This window comes from Cyanistes caeruleus, chromosome 5, assembly GCF_971803275.1.
Source record: "Cyanistes caeruleus chromosome 5, bCyaCae1.hap1.1, whole genome shotgun sequence".
NCBI lineage: Eukaryota > Metazoa > Chordata > Aves > Passeriformes > Paridae > Cyanistes > Cyanistes caeruleus.
Window position 1 is genome coordinate 49430218 of NC_141705.1, and position 16524 is coordinate 49446741.

At 40.3% G+C, this 16524-nt stretch overlaps 1 protein-coding gene across 1 annotated transcript in view; it reads right to left on the reverse strand.

Moving 5' to 3' along the window:
- The window catches only part of MTTP (microsomal triglyceride transfer protein), a 30720-nt gene that overhangs the window by 1738 nt on the left and 12458 nt on the right, over window positions 1-16524 (reverse strand). Inside the window, exons 9-20 of the mRNA XM_086888403.1 lie at window positions 15777-15916; window positions 14754-14904; window positions 11250-11407; window positions 10229-10397; window positions 9535-9642; window positions 8438-8650; window positions 7197-7408; window positions 6505-6602; window positions 6282-6403; window positions 5283-5510; window positions 1332-1456; window positions 814-984 (exon numbers count right to left, since the gene is read on the reverse strand). Coding sequence (XP_086744529.1) covers window positions 814-984; window positions 1332-1456; window positions 5283-5510; window positions 6282-6403; window positions 6505-6602; window positions 7197-7408; window positions 8438-8650; window positions 9535-9642; window positions 10229-10397; window positions 11250-11407; window positions 14754-14904; window positions 15777-15916 — 1895 coding nt within the window. The remainder of the gene's footprint in view (window positions 1-813; window positions 985-1331; window positions 1457-5282; window positions 5511-6281; window positions 6404-6504; window positions 6603-7196; window positions 7409-8437; window positions 8651-9534; window positions 9643-10228; window positions 10398-11249; window positions 11408-14753; window positions 14905-15776; window positions 15917-16524) is intronic.

Consider the following 16524-nt stretch of genomic DNA (forward strand, 5'->3'; position numbering starts at 1 on the left):
CGAGGTGGCACTTCCACAGTGAGCAGATATGATCAGCAGATGCTTTAGTAGCTGCAGAATAGCAGACACTTGTTTTCTTAGTATTTCCTGAAGATTCTCAAGGTCTTTGATTCCTCTCAGGTTTTTAATCATCTTTTGGATGAGAAAAACCTGAATGGAAATCTGGCACAGGCTCTGCAAATGTTATCTTCCTTAGGTCTTAGCAAATAGGGATTAAGAGAGGGCAGTAAACAAGATAAACCAAATTTAATTACTATTCTTTGGCTACTGAAGAGCATCTTTTTAACCTTATTGCACAGTTGTTTAATTTTCAGGAAAACTGGTGCCTTAATAAAGTATGATAGAACACGATGGCTGCAAGAGTTTAACAGACCAGGTACTTTTGTTGACACTAGTAAATAGCAGATGATAAAGCTCATTTATGGCTTTGCTCTTCCTCTCTCAACAGTGTAATAGAGAACTACTGCTGGCAAAGCCTGAGTTCACCATCAGAACTGATTGCACATGAGGGTGCTACTGTCCTGCCACTTAAGTTAGTTCACATGCAAAATCAAATTAAAAAAATTGGACTGAAGTGCACATTCAGAGCTAATCAGTTGTCATCTTCAGAAAGGTTATTTCTGAATCTCAGGGGTGAGGGACAGGGAGGAATGGGTTAGCAGAGAGGTCAGTGTGTATAACAGCCTGCACTGCAACTGATTGTGTTAGGCTGGAATTTGGCCTCACTGGTTAACCTCTTGTGTCTGTGAAAAACAAACGTTCCAGCAGCTGGCTGGAAGGACACCTCAGAAAGTGTGTGCCCTTAGTTCTTACCTGAATGGAGAGTCCACTCTGTCCATCTGCATACAGACTAAAAATGGGTACTGTGAAAACTGCACCGTGGAGATGAAGTCCAAAGATGTTTCTGTTTCCAAAGTGGCTTCCATGCCAGTTTTTACAAAGAAGGAATCCACCTCAGTGTTACCAGCTATAAACATGGCTACCCTACCAAAAAAATCCAACATTACAATTATTTCAAAACACATTAAAAAAGAGGAAATTGAATTACAGTCCTACCATACCTACATAAAAACTGCCCTCAAAGGAGCCCGTTTTTCATGTAAAAGTATATAAATTCACATGAGACCAGTGCTAACTGGTATTATCCAGGTGGAAAGGAAAAGAGTAGTACAAACATTCTCCCATGTACATAATATTTAATTCTATTTATTTAATTGCTTAATTCTAACTCATTTGCAAGATCTTTTACATTTAGATTCATTTCATTGGTGTTACCATAGCTCAGAAACCTGAGCTGTCTACAGCTACAGAGAGTGCTGGGAATATCTCACCTGTTCTTGACGTTGGTTTTGGATTCCCGGTACCACAGGCTGAACTCCATCCCTCCAGAGATGTCAATGGCCAGCCCACCCATGAACTCTGCACGGGCTGTGGGCCCAGACTGCAGCTGGATTTCCTGGAGCCATGGGAAACACAGGTTAGTGACTGCAGACCTCAGAGCTTTCCTTACTCCCTTTGGTACTGCACTCACACTGCTTGTCATTTTGCAGGAACAAAAAGGAATAGAGGGATTTTCTGAAAGGATGGACAAAACATCCTGATGCACATCCCTCCCTCAAAAATAGGATGAAGCTACAGCAAGGCACCTTGCATCCTTCCCTTCTCCCCTGTGTGCCAGCTGGCACAATTTCTGCATGGAGTGTCACTGCAGGGAATATCATGTCTCCAAGAGCTACCACACAAGCCCCACGGAGGCTGTGATGGCAGTCCAGCTAAATCATATTAAACTCTGTGCTGGAAGCCTGGCACAGGTGCAGTGCAGTGTGACTTCAGCACCCCTGAGCAGACCTGTACTGGCAGTAGGATGCTGCCACTTGTATAGTGGCCCCAAACCCACCATATGACAGGAATTATGTCTTCAGTGGCTGGGTGGCCAAACCCAACAGCTAATGCACCTTAATTTGCATTTAATGCATTTTCTGTCAAGTATCAAATGTGCTCCTGGCTTCATGAAACCTGTAAGGCTGGACTGGAAACACATCCACAAAGTTCATTTCAGAAGTGGCAGTATAGCTCAGGGTCATGGCAGTTCATTACTTTTGAAGTTTGACACATAGCCAAGATTTTAAGGTTCACCCAGCTTGGCAATCCATCTCTCTTTACTTAGTTGTCCTGCTTCCCTAAGAACTGGTGGATTAATTCACCATTTTAAAAGAAACATTAATTTGGGAAAAGCTTATTTTGATCATGTGCCTCACATACAGGACACCTTCTCCAGTCTTACAGATGGTTTTCTCCCTCCTCCCAGGTTTCTGTGCCTGTGGTATTCTCAGCACCTGTAATGTTGCAGGCCCTTATAGGACATGTGGGAATGTGAATTTCCTCCCCCTTTTTGATGTCCAGGTACCCTAGAAGTCTCTATTCTCTTAGCTATTTGGTAGTCCAGTGGCTCCAACAAACGCTACCCCAAGATTTAAGAAAGAAGCAAGCAGAGAGTCAGTCTAGCCTCCTAATCCCTATAGCAAGGAGCGACATCGGGGGAGACTTTTGTTCAGAACATTAAAATTATCTGCCTTTAATCAAAGACTCAGATAATTATCGTAGCTATACATGGTTACTTCACCTTTTAGGGTAAGTTAACTATCCTTGAAATTATTTCCTTGATAGAACCAGCTTGGCAGAGCCATCTTGGCAGTCAGTTGCTGCTAAAGTGGGCTTGAGATTTAAAGAATCCAGTGGGCTGGCTGTGGTTTATAAACGCAAGTGTGGTCATATGATGCTCTGATTCCTTATTTTCATCCAAGTTAAAATAATGGATTGAAATTGTGGTCTTTCTGAAATCAAAGAGAGTTTTTATACTGACTGCAATGGGGCATAAAATATTTCCCTTGTTGGTCTGTTTAGGTGTGGACATAAAGCTTGTTTTACTTTATTTTACTTTGCTTTTAATTGGGGCTGGATTGGTGGGTAGCTGCTAATGAGTGAGAAGGTAACAGTATACATGCTGGCAGAGATATGTACACACAACCAGAGGAGCAGATATTTTTAGACATATTGTCAAATTGCAAGCAAGAATATTAAAGTAGGCTGGGTTTACAAAGGCTGCACAGTTCAAGACTTAAATGCTACAGCTAGAATTAAGCTGTATTTGTCACTGAAACCAGCAGAGAAGCTAAGGAGCGCTTGTCTTGTGTTTTACTAGCTCATCTATTTCCTTATTTATAGCTCAGCCCTGTCCCTCGTCTCATGTGCAAATCCAATCCAGGCTGATAGGAGGTGTAAATCACAGGGACCCAGCCTCCTCAGGGGAGGTATTTTCCTTTCCTTTCCTTTCCTATTTTAAGCTTTGTGTCTCATTTGCAGTGGAAAATGTGATCCAAAAGATCAGAATCAGTAATTTGTTACTGTTTAAAATGCTGAAATGTGCCATGTTTCAATAAAAAAGTTTCTTTACATACTGAACTGTAATGCAACTTTACTGTAATGCAACACAGAGATGGCTGCAACAAGCACTTCTCTGGGAACTGGCTACCTTCCACTGGGGTCTGGCTTTCAAGTGGCTTCTCTGACCTATTAATGCAGTATTTAATTTCTCTGGGCTTTTGGCAGGTGTGTTGCCTAGGAGAACTATTAACACTGCTGAACTTTAATGCAGGTGACTTAGGAGTCTCAAAAAGGGTTTTATGAGAGCTGTTTATTTTATAGCAGGAATATAATTTCTGGTTATTCTTAGCCCTCAGACAACACTGTGGCCACGTGGAAGTGCCAAAACCATGTTGATGTGCTGCTGAGTTGGAGTGTAGCAATAAGACCATTCTTAAAAAGATGGGCTGTGCTTAAAAGGCAGCTTAGCCTGAAGCTGTATTCAACAGTGCTTTAAACCATTCCTGCCCTAATGGGGTGTGGAGGTAAGACACAGCTGCTGAGGCTTCCAAAAAGGAAGTGACTGACTGAAAACACTGCAGCCTGATATTGTTAAAAATGGCACACAGTCCCAGCCTTGGCTGCCCCAGACTTTTGAGATGTTCTCCAAAGACAAGGAGTGGAGAATTTGCTGGCGGACAGAGCTCTAGGGGTGCCCAGCCAGCTGATTCAGCCAGAGTATGTCTGGAGCTTGGTGCATGCACAGCAGTTGGAAATATTTAGTTCCCTAAATGCTCCCTATGCTCAGGACTAGACATGATTATCTTTCTCACCTCTGCGGTCTGTTTGTCAAATAGGTCACGATAAAGCTTTTGCCCATAATCTGCGTGTGAACTGTAAAGCACTGTTGGAATGAGCTTTGGTTAGCCAATTTGGGCACTACTTGGGAAGCCCTCTGGACTTAAAATACCATTAGAAGAAGCTGAGCTGGGCTCTGGATGGGAAAACCTGTCATGTGCAGAGGGTGTTTCTATGTAATTTTGAGCAGAGTGGACTGTCTCATAATCTACTTCTGGAATTTTCTTTTGCCAAGAATTAAAAGGGAAAAGCCAAAAGAGTGCAGATATTCCATGAGCTGAGTACAGCTGTTAAATCCACAGGTTCTAAGGAGATACCTGTTTGGGAAGAGTAAACATATCAAACCAAGTGCTGACCCTGAACTTTGAGAGAGATATCTAGATTCTTAGTCCTCCAATAACACATTATGTACCTATTTATATTTATATTTATATTTATATTTATATTTATATTTATATATGAGTTTATTTAAGCACAAAATTAGCAAATCATTTGGGGTGACAGTTGCATAAAAACTGTGTAATCCTTATTTTAATTCCTCATTTTGCCTAGAAATAAACAGATGAAATTTGAACATCTTAACATTGTTCTTTGAAGGATAGTTATCTGATTCATTCACCTGACAATTATTGCCTAACTGAACAACAGTTCAGTTGTTCAGTTAGGCAAGGGTCCCTGGACAACTTGTGAAGAGGAAAACTTAGGTGGTCACATGGGAGAATACCATATTACAAGAAACTGTGGGAGGAGAGGTCATAGCTGAAAGCAATATGAGTTTTCAACAGGAAACTCAGTTGGATTTGCTTTTATTCAGTGTCACTTTGTTTTCTAGATGATCTGTTCTCACCTTTGTGCTAGGCTGCTTTTTGTGTAATTTCATTCTGGTTTTTAATACTCAAGACTTTTCCATTGCTCCCCTAATATGGGCAGCCTGTGTAACACCAGTCAGGTTTATCAGCATTGAAAAGAAAGAAAATAAGGTGTCCGACAGTAGCAGTGTGGGGGAGGAACCATCTATGCTTAAGAGACAGAAAAAGAAGTAAATTATGTGCTTTTAGTACCTGGAAGAAATCTGTGAGGAGGACAAGTCCTTTCACCACATTCATGGGATCTCCAGTTGCCGAAAGCATTTTAGACATTAAATCACCATACCCTTGGAAAAATGTCACTGGCCTGAGCTGGAAATCAAACAGAATGGCTGACATGCCAGCAAAGGAGTCCAGGTTTTCCTCGCCTTCATCTGGAGTTGCAGCTATTATGGACTCCAGACCCTGAGCTTCGATCACCACCTACAAAGGAACAGTGGTAGAGAATCAATGAAAAAATCCTGCCTGACACAGACTATTAACAACACCACGTATTTTCTTAATGTCTAAGAGCCTAATCCGAATTTTAGTTGAAGTGGAAAAGGTATGAGGTTAAGACTTAATGGAACAATAGAGCACATAGGTAGAGCACCTAGAAAAATGAAAAATAAAATAATTTCATGCCATGTTTTTGTCCTTTAGGTGCTGAGCAGGATTGACCCACATGCAGATCACAATCTTGAGACTGGTTTCCTTTCAAACAGATTTTCCTTTATTCATATAACTATTTTTCATGGACAGTTGGGAGGAAAAGCCAGAGACACTCCACTGCACAATTTTTCGTCCTACATAAATTTAGGAGAATTATAATACTGAAGGTTCTTGCCAATATTAAGAAAAGTCTGAAACACAGACATTTAAATCCCTTTAATCTGTACATTTGGTCTACTCCTTGAATTTCCATTCAGTGACATACCTGAACTGGGACCTGATTTTACAAACTCACAAAGCTTTTATTGATAACAGCAGATAAACAGCACAGGCTTTACACAGGTACAGAGCTTGAAGCAGGATGCAGAACAAAATACTTGTTGTTTTGTTTATGACAAATATATGCCACACTGTGGGGTTTTCCCCTGTTATTGGCTTGTTCTCTGCCCGGTGCAGCAAACCTTATGGTCTTAAGCATTAGCTGAATTAATTTAGAAGCTGTAAGAAAAGGACCTTAGTTATTATGTACAGTGTGGCAGTTACCTGAATGGCATGAAGTTCAGTGTTTCTGTCAAAAACGTGGATGTTCATGTTACTTCTCCGTAAAATGCCAGAGCCAGAGTAGAGGATGTCAAGGCCATATGTGGATGTCACATCAGGACCACCTTAATTAAAAAGGAAAGAAGGTACCTGTGACTAAACTAGTGGATTAATCAAATGTTTGGGAATATGAAGAGGGTTCAAAGGCAGTTTCATGGTTACATACGTGTGATATATCCTGTGTAGGCAGAGGAAGAGCCTGTCTTGGAGAAGCGATCATAGTTATGGGTACGCATGTCCTTCAGAGCTTGCCGGATTATTTTGCTGTGGTATTTCAAAACAAACAAACAAAACCACTGAGATACAAAAATGTTACAGTGCCATATGTATTACTTTTTGGTAGAAAGATCAAATTCGAGAGAGGGTGAATTCCCCAGTAGGAAAAAGGGTCTTCAAAACCCTTACCTTTTCCCACTAAAAATCTGCTCTAACCCAGAGTCTCTCTTTCAATTTCAGGTACTCCCTGCAGTCATAGGAAGAAAGGCAAGCAAAGGTCTTGCTTGAAAACTAATGATTTTGAGAAGAAGATATAAATTATTTTCATTCTCACACGGGGATGTTTAACATTTTTCCACATCACCGGTTCTTAAAATATAAAAGCAAGGGACCCACTGAGAGAATTAAGATCAACAGATGACATTTTTCACAGTAATGCAAGTCAGATGCCTGACTTTTTGTACCTGTGAATAGATATCAAAAGAATAACACTGGAATTAAGGGGTTTATTCTGAAACAACAATACAAGGGACATAAAAATAAGATATCCTTCTATACTCTCCTTAAGTTTTAATAATTCATGAGAACCTGCGTGTTCTTTATAAGGAAGGGGTGTATTTATTTACACTGAACTTAATATACCTTGAAGGCATTTCAAAGTGCAGTATATCTTGGATCATGGAGAGCATGTACTTGTTCATTTCCATAGGCAATTCCCCAATAGAGAGCAGGATGTTTTTCACTTCCATGTAGGATGGGTTACTGTTTAGGATGATGGCAGCTGCTGTGGTTCTCACTGTCTTTTCGTGGACTTTGCGAGTCTGGTGGTATATCCTGTTCATTGTTTCTTTCACCTGGTCAGGAAACACATTATTCACTCAATGCTCATGCAGATGACTGGGCAAAGTACAGGCTGGAATCTCGTTTATAATAGCAGCTTAAGTTAGCTTAAGTTAGCTCCATAGCTAAGGCTAATACATAAGGATATATTTTCAGCATCATGTTTTTCCTGGTCCTTTTGGAATGTTGAGACATGTATAGCTCAGTGACCACAAGGACAAGTGGGACATCTGTTATGTTCTCTCAGCCACAGACCAAATACAGCCTTACACACTGGTTTTCAAAGTGGGCTGTAAATAAGTAGCAGCACTAAGAACAAATGTGGCAGTGGTAAGACAGAGATTTTTCTTGACTCTTAGGGAAATATATACTTTAAAAATCAATAATCTTGTTATTTTAATTTTCTAGATAGTGCCTGTGGTGGTCTGGTGTCCCTGAGAAGATTGTGACACATCTCTGTTACAGGGGAGTCCGTGGAAAGCCATGTAGCCCCTGACAAATGGCCTCCAGGACACTCCCTGCACAGCAGCACCCTGACAGCCTCAATCCTGGTGGGCCAGCGAGTCATGAAACTGAATATCATACCAGCCAGGTATGAAATGGAATGCAAGATAATGCAGCAGAGACAGGACCTCTTGTCCCACTGTTTTCTATGTCTTCTCCTACTCTTGGGGGCTGCAGGGTAAAATGCTACTAATTTTACCCTTCTCCTAGTGTGTGTGCTCTGCCCGACTATGTGAAAGCACAAGAAGGCTGCGCGGGTGCCCAAGTGCTCCCTCTGGCGAGCAGAGCCCGGGTTTCCCCGCAGGTTGCGTGCCACCTTTGATGGCTGTGCGAGACCCTGGAGACAAGGGCTGACTAGCACGTGTCCACCAGTCCATTCCTTGCCTTCAGCACTGCACCACACAGCTTGCTGCCATCAGCAAAATTACTGAGACTGTACTCAGCCTCACTGTCCATGTTGCTGATGACAAGAAATGAACTCTGTATTATCTTTAATACAGTCTCCCGCACTTCTTTTCTTGGGCAGTGTATTTTCTTACCTCTTTGGTGAGAAAGGAAGGATTATATCTCTGCAAGGCAGTGGCAGCAACGCTGCTGATGGGCCCTTCTCCTGACTCAGCATACTTTAGAAGCACTGGAATTGCTTCGGGAAGGAGCGCATTCTTCAGTGCCAGCAGGTACATCTGCACATTGTCATCTTTATTTGCCTTCTCCAGTCTATTTAGAATCAACCTCTTGGCTTCCACAACAGCCTAAGAAAATCAACAGCACATTAAATGGTGTTCATAAACCTCCCTTTTCCCCCTTGCAGGAGTAGAAGGGGCAGGGCTGGGTTCTGGTGTGCTTTTGTTGCTTGGAGTTAGCAAAGGTGGCATTTGCATGTTGATGGCTTCCTTCAAGCATAACCAAAGTGACTGCAGCCACAGTGGCACCTGATCCAAAGTTTTATCACTTGCCAGCTGCTCCTGCCCTGATTCAGGGACTTCACAAGTCTTCCTTGTGGAGCCAACAAGTCCCCACAAAATAAGGCAAAGGAAATGTTTTCCAGTGCCTCATTTAATAGTGTTATAAGACTGTTTGGCAATTAAAAGGGAAATTTCAAGGGCCTGTTCAGTTGCTCTGTATCTTTTCAGCGGTGCACTGCAGTGCTGAACAACACAGATCCAGCAGCCTTGTCTGATCATTTTCATCCTCTAACACCAGCATCTACTCAGCTCATGCTCAGAGTAAAAGTCTTCCTCCTTCTGTGCATATTTGGGGCACAGTTGAGCACTTGAATCAATTAATTTTCCTCACAGAGGTGAAAAAACCTAAGGTGATTGCAAATAATAAACAGATCCTGAGTTTGCCAGCATTTCTCTGAGGATACACAAAGCTTTTGGACAAGGCAGCACAAGTACTGCTGAAAGATTCAGCCACAGAAATGGGAAAAGACAAGATTAAAACCTAAATCTGACAAAGTAGAAGTCATTATTAAAAAAAAAAAAAATATTCCTCTGTCAAACATAGGACTTCATGGGTTTATTTGGGAGAATCTGCTTCCCATGTTTGTCATGCTCTCCCAGTAACGTCACCAGGGATCAGTGATGTGTGTTGCAGACCAGAATTTGGGCAGCAGTGACCATCAGATACTCACTGGCAGCTTGCAGCCTTCCCTGTCACACAGCTTTCTAATGAGCGCTCCCATGACAATGACAAAAGTTTCTCTGATTTCTGCATTGGCGACATCCCCCTTGAACTTCTCCTGTTGTGCAAAAGCAAAGCTGTTTAGTGTCTCAGTGGAAATATGATGAGCCACACTCTGCTGTGGGTTCAACAGGCTGCCTCATTTTCTGTGAACATTAATGCAATGCAAGGGCAGTGATTACCACGATGGCCTGGGCTCAGGCTAAGCACAGCACGGCTCTATCATTACATATATATTACATATAATAACTCTGTGCCATTTTCACCTTGAGTTACATTCAATGTCTCAATTAGATTAATTTGGGGGGAAAAAAAAAAAGGATTTACAGTTCTGTTTACAGGATTTTCATAAGGCAACAATCAAACAACCCTCAAATTATTTTCTTAGCATTCAGTATTATGTTTCCTTGTTTCCTTTCCAAGTACTGGATTTTGGTAATATTTTACAAAGTAAATAGACTTTCAGTCTGGACCTATGAATTGTTTGTTGTTTGCAGGTTTTATGTTAATGGCACACTTACAGGAAACCCTGGAAGGCATAAAGAAAGGAAACAGCAACCATCGTTTCTCCTTCTCTTCCACTTCGACTGGGACAAGGCATAAGAGTATTAGATCTGTTGTATTTGTTTTGGACTTGGACTTACAGTTAATGATTTCAGGAGTGTTTCACTGGGGTGAGAAGCAAATCCACAGGCATACAGAAACCGTTCCTGCAGGATAAAAGTGCTTGCATCCTTGAAGTCAAGAAACTCCAGTACAGCCTCCAGTGATTCTTCTGTCTGAGCTGAGGTTACAGCATCCACTACCTGTGGACTACAAAGAAGTGGAAATTAAATGAACATATCATTGCAATGAGCCAGGCAATACTGAAAAGACTTTACTGCATATTGAGAGAAAGAAGCTAGTGTACTGAAACAGCTCTTCACTGCAAGTAAGAGAATCTTTTACCCTTGTTGGAAGAAGTGTCCCTGAACTCTCACCTCAAAAAAGTACTCATATCCATGGAAAATATTTGAATTTATGCAAATAGGGGACCAAAAAAGCATTAAAAAAACCCCAGCTATCATGAGTGTATTAAAGTTTACAGGACAAGCTTGTAAATATAAAGAAGTGTTTTAGTAGTGCATGCACAATGGCACACAGGAAAAAGGCTTCTATGCTACCTGAGTGACTTATCTGCATTGCTAACAACTGCTACAATTTATTTGAAAGATGCCAACCATATGACTAAGAAATGCTTTTCAACTCTCAAGTCTCGGTGTGCATGCTGTTCACAACCAAATTCTAATACTAGGACAATGCCCAGTTATCAATCTGCCCCTTCTTTGTTGTATTTCCTATCGAAGGAAACAAATGGGAAGTCAAGAACAAGTTAAAGGGTGTTTCAGAACAAGCATTTGATGTGAGAACCTCTGGCTAAATTACAAAGCATGTTGGTCTTGCACTGTAGATACAACCCTAGTGGCTGAAGAGTGTGCTGAAAATTTATTATCTTACAAGAACAAACATAACTTTAAAAAAAATCCTTTTCCTATAGACAGTACTGAACACTGGGTTTGCACTGCTGGGACATCACCAAGAGAACTCAATCACTTTGTATGCAATTTGCCATTCTGCATTTTTCAGTAACTTAAACCTTTTAAAAGCTTGTTCAGGGTAACTTACAGAAGCTCTTTATTTTCACTTTTAATAATTTTCAGTATCTCCTCCTTCGTAGCTTTTCTGATGTTCTGAATGAAGGACAGAAAGCTTTTTGCTGCCTCAGGTTTGGAAAGTTTGTCAGGATGCATATGTTCTCTGATGCTCTGCCAGTGCTCAGAAAGCTGAAAAACAATTCATATTATGTCAAATCTCTCAGACTATGGTTTCATTTCTCAAAATCAGACTAAATAAATGCAAATATGTAGGACAACTGTTGCTCAAATTAGCTAAAATCCAACAGACTATTGATCCTTTAGCTCAGTATTAGTTAATTTATGATATCCCAGCACAAATATCTTAGAAATCTTTCTATAGCTGTCTCTCTTCCAACATTTTAGTATTTTCCTGATATTGTACATGACCATAGATGCAATCTATTTTTGGAACAATAAAGTTTATTTATACTGTAATTGGAATAAAGTGAATTCTCTTTTCTTGCAAATTTACTGTGATTTCTGGTGAATTTGATGTTTACCTTATGTTCCCTTTTCTTCCTAAGTAGATTTTTTTTTAAAAAATGGAGATGCACAATCCCCTATTCACTAATTAATCATATTTTCTGAGAAGATGGTAATTTTGGGTTAGTATAGAACAGGATTGAATGTCCAAGAAGTTATTCCCATTTTTTGTTCATAAACTCGTATACAAAGGGATTTGTAGCTATTGTACAAAATGAAAGGCAAGATGGTATTAGAACAGGTAATTGGTGGTTGCTGTATTTATTCCCACACCACATTTTTACCTGAACGAGCCAACATGGTAGCCAAGCACCGTATCTGTCCTTCCAGATTCACTCCCATAAGAAACTGGTGCTGGTATTTTGACCTTTCCTCTCTCCCTCGCCTTTGCCTCTGTTATCTCAAATTATTGAGAACATTCCTTGGTGAAAACTCAGATGTTCTTTGCAGCACTCTTTACTGCAGTTTTCCTGAGTGGGAAATAACAGTAGTACCCATTTGACCTTTACTAAAATACTTCCCCACTGTGGATTTTGTATTGGGCAATAGCACTTGAACCTGCTGGCAATTAGAAGTATCATTCATCAGTACAGAGTGCAACTTCTATCGACTGTAACAAACAATAATTAGGCAACAGTGATTGAGACATAGGATATTTCCTGAGGATTAATGACCACCTGGGAGGAGCTCATGTTCTGAGGCACAGATGGGTCTCTTAACCTCAACTGGTGATTAGTGCTCAGCACCAAGGTCAGTGTTGCTATTATTAACTGAAATTGGATAAACATATGGGGCACTTTTTATTCCCCCTGTTGAAATTGCACCACAGTCCAGGAAAAAAACCTCTAGCCTCATTACTCCTGTATTTCCTCCTGTGCAGAGCCCAGCTGTGTGGGCTGTTCTTACTTAGTTTAGCCCATACCCTAGAGACAAGCAAGATGGGAGATGCAAGATGGAGCCACCCAAAGCAAAGGAGAGTGGAGACCAAGCCTTCCTCTTTAGGGGGTGCTCAAGATGTTCAACAGCTACAAGGAGCAGCTGCCATCTGCTGCAGTGACCATGATATTAAAAAAACTGTTAACAGTTGACTTTTCTGAGGGCCCTCATTCTCCTGATGTGAATGTCAGGAAGTTTGCATTTAATAACCCAAACATTACAGCGCAAGATGCACACACTTCCACATGGCAAGTCAGCATGGACACGGACCTGTGTTTCTCTGACAGAGGGATGAGAACAGAGGTCTTGTGGGCATTCTAGGAAAAATTCAGCCAAACCAAGAGGTTCTAAACTGAATAGGAGTTGGTTTTGAATGTCAGTGCCTGACAGCTGTTTACCAACATACAAAGGGTGGCTGCACAAGATAGAACAAACCCACCTCATCTTCAGAAGGGGCAAGAATCCTTTCCCATAGGAACCATGAGCATAAAAGAGTGTACAATGCATGAGTTCTTCTGAAAAGAGCATGCTTCATGTTGTCTAAACACAGAAATCTAGACCTGATTTTAAGTGCAAACATTTGCCACAATCTCAAAAAAGCTAGTGCTGCCATCTGGGAAATTAGGATAGTAATGGTTATTTTACCAAATTCATAGAGATAAGACCTGTTGCCATTTAAAAAGGGCTTTGAGAATGTAAAACTCTAAGGCATAGCATGTCAGCAGGACATTAATGTATACTATGATATATAAGTACCATATGCTATGTTGCTGCTTTGGATACAGTGTTCTGTTTATAGAGCCCATCTTTTCATAGCAGTTACTGAAAAATACAGTGAGAAAGCAGAACTTCATTCTCCTCGTGCCATTAGGTTTATAATCACATAGCTCAGTCCCCAGGCAGTGCTCTGGAATTATACCCTGTGTTTGTTATCTTGGTCTGGAAATTATAACTGTTATGACAAACTCAATCCCAAGTGACAAATTGGTCAGCACAAACCCCAACGGGCGGAGTCAGGGAAAAGCCACCTGTCCTTACTCTGTTTAGGATGCTTCAATATTCCTTGCTCAAAACTGCTCTAGCACACATGCAACATAATTTCTATATTCCCCAAATATGTGGTTTTGGTCTTCCCTGTGGCTCAACAAGCATTAGACAAGATAAATTATTACAGTATAATGCTACTTCCAAATAACTTGCACAAGTTCCAATACAGGAACATATTAGTGCTCATAAGGAGTATCTCTGGATGAATAAAATTATGTGTGATGAATAAAAGCTACATCTTTCTTATCAACACCAGAGAATAATGATCCTAAAATTATTGTTCCCATTCATTCCTCAGTGGTAATAGCATTAATACTGTTTGCTAGCAATCACTGTAGTAATTTAGTTTATGATGAACATCATTAGTAAAACAAAAGATGATGCAATTGCAGTGCCACACTCTTAGCCTTCAGATGTCTTAAATATAATAAAAACAAGGCAATTTTTTTTTTCCCAGGGAAAAATGAGAACATTATTCAACCTCCCAAGAATACTAAAGCCCCATTTTATACTTGTAAAAATACATATAAAATTCTTTAAACAAAATACTTCCTCGGAGTCAGGTAGTAAGAAGAGGCTAAATATGCTACCAACAAATGCTTAGCCTGCCTGAGGAATGGCTAATGAACTTGAATTCTTAGGAACAGTTCAGCTCCTCCATGACAGAACTGTTTACAAACACAAGTCAACCATCTTAAAATTAATTTTCCACCCAAAGGAAACAAGCTTCTGCCAGCTCAAGGCTGGCAAAGGTAAGATGAAACAAGAAGGTTTTATATTTTCTAGTGATCTGGAGAAATATTCCAGTCTTTAAAAGAGAGCAAAAAGGTTGGAACTTCTAGTGGTAGATCTTACAACACTATTGTGAGGTAGGTACCATTGCAACACTTCCATACTCCCTACTCCAGGGTGTATTTTATATTGATATATTGGCCCTGTCCTAGTTCTGCTTGGATAGAAAATTTGCTTTCACACTTGTCCTGCTCAGCTAAGCAACCTGATGTTCAATGAACCTGTGTTTACTTACTGAAGGGCACTTTTTGCATTCAGATTTCACTGGCTCTGCTTCCAGGGGCACGGCAACATAATTTGGGTCCAAGGTCTTGATCACACCAGCGACTTGCTTTGCAGCAATCAATCCCATCCCAGCTTGGACTGACTTCAGTTCCAGCCTCTGCCTGTACATCCACACAGTGAGGATACCATTACAGCGCAACCGTCAGTGCAGAGGTGCGGAAATCACACCAAGAGGAAACAAAAAACCCCTCCGCAGACAAAAAATATATAGAATACAGACTTACTGAAATCTTATTTTAAAATATTCAGAACATGGCAAGTCTGTTGGATTTTTAAGGTAACAGAAATATCTGATACCAGCAAAATTACTGCTAGAGTTACGTGCAATAAAATACCTGTATGAGAGACTGTCTAAAGCACAGATTTTTAACACTTGATAAACAGCCTTCAGTATTCACATACATTCTGAAATGTTTCATATATTTGTTCTTAAAAGATCTGGAAAGTGAGATTTTTGAATGTACCTTTTCTTTCAAATATCTACTATTAATGAGATGCCTGAATCATTTATCTTGTATGAGTATCTCCGCACTTTCAGTGTTTTGGAGTCTGAAGTCTCACACAGATCTAGGCTTCACTGTTGTTTCCTTTCTATGCAGTAGATTTTATTTTCTATACTTCCAAACTCTCACATGCTAGAAATGCAAATCCATCAGAAGTACTTTTTGAGAAATGAAAAGACATAACACTTATAGTATTAATAGTAGATTAAAAGGTTCTGGTCAATTCCTGCTGTGTTCAGTTAACTTCTTATGAATGCCATTATTTATTATTTGCAGTGTGGTAGAACCCTTAATCAAAGCTGGACCTGGTACCTGGCACAGGTGGACCTGTATATGGATAAAAAAGAGACCCAAATCCCTACCTGAGGAGTTCACAGCTTTAGATCTCAATTCTTTAATACCTACACATATAACCTGACTTGAATCACTAGTCCTGCTACCATCAGTGACAGTCCAATTGTCCAACTTACTTTGAAACTATTTTGGCACCTGTTTTTCGCCGGTAATTCAGAGCAAAAACAAAATTTTCTTCTGCCTTAATGGATTTAATGAAACTGTCTTCCAGCACATAAACTGTAGCAGATGAGGCTTTTGTACTGGCATCCAAGATCTGAAAATAATTAAAAAATAAAACAGAAAGAGGGTTATTCAACAAACAACAAAATAGGAAAAGAGCTCACAGTTCCAAATGAGGCTTGTAATGAAGTGGAGCCATATGAGGAAGGTGCATACAGACTGGCATCTCAAACTAAGCCTGTGAACCAGGTTTTTGAGAATTCCCTTTGCAGTAAGAAGCTACTCACTTCTACACCATGTGCTTCAAATTCAGTAAGTACCAGGGTAAAAGACAGTAGGAGCAGGGCAGGAAGTTACACAGCAGGCTGCAACTGAGCAAACACTCATTTAGTTTAAGTTTATACTACATTTAGTTCAAGATATGCTTTAAATAAGACAAGAATATTTTCCAGAGAAATGTCTTGTAAATGAGATTGTCATGTTCACACTCAAATCAAACAAGGTGGCTGACTGCTTCGTGTTTTGTAAACAAGATGACGTCTTTGTGGTAAGTGTGAAAATTGGGAACCCAGTCATAGTGTTAAGGCAGTTTATTAAGAGACTGTGAGCTGTCTTTGTACTTCTCTGGGCTGAGAAAGATCCATTTCTAATGTGGAGAATCCCAGTGCCTTCAGCAAGTGTCCAGCCTGCCCTCAGCAGTGA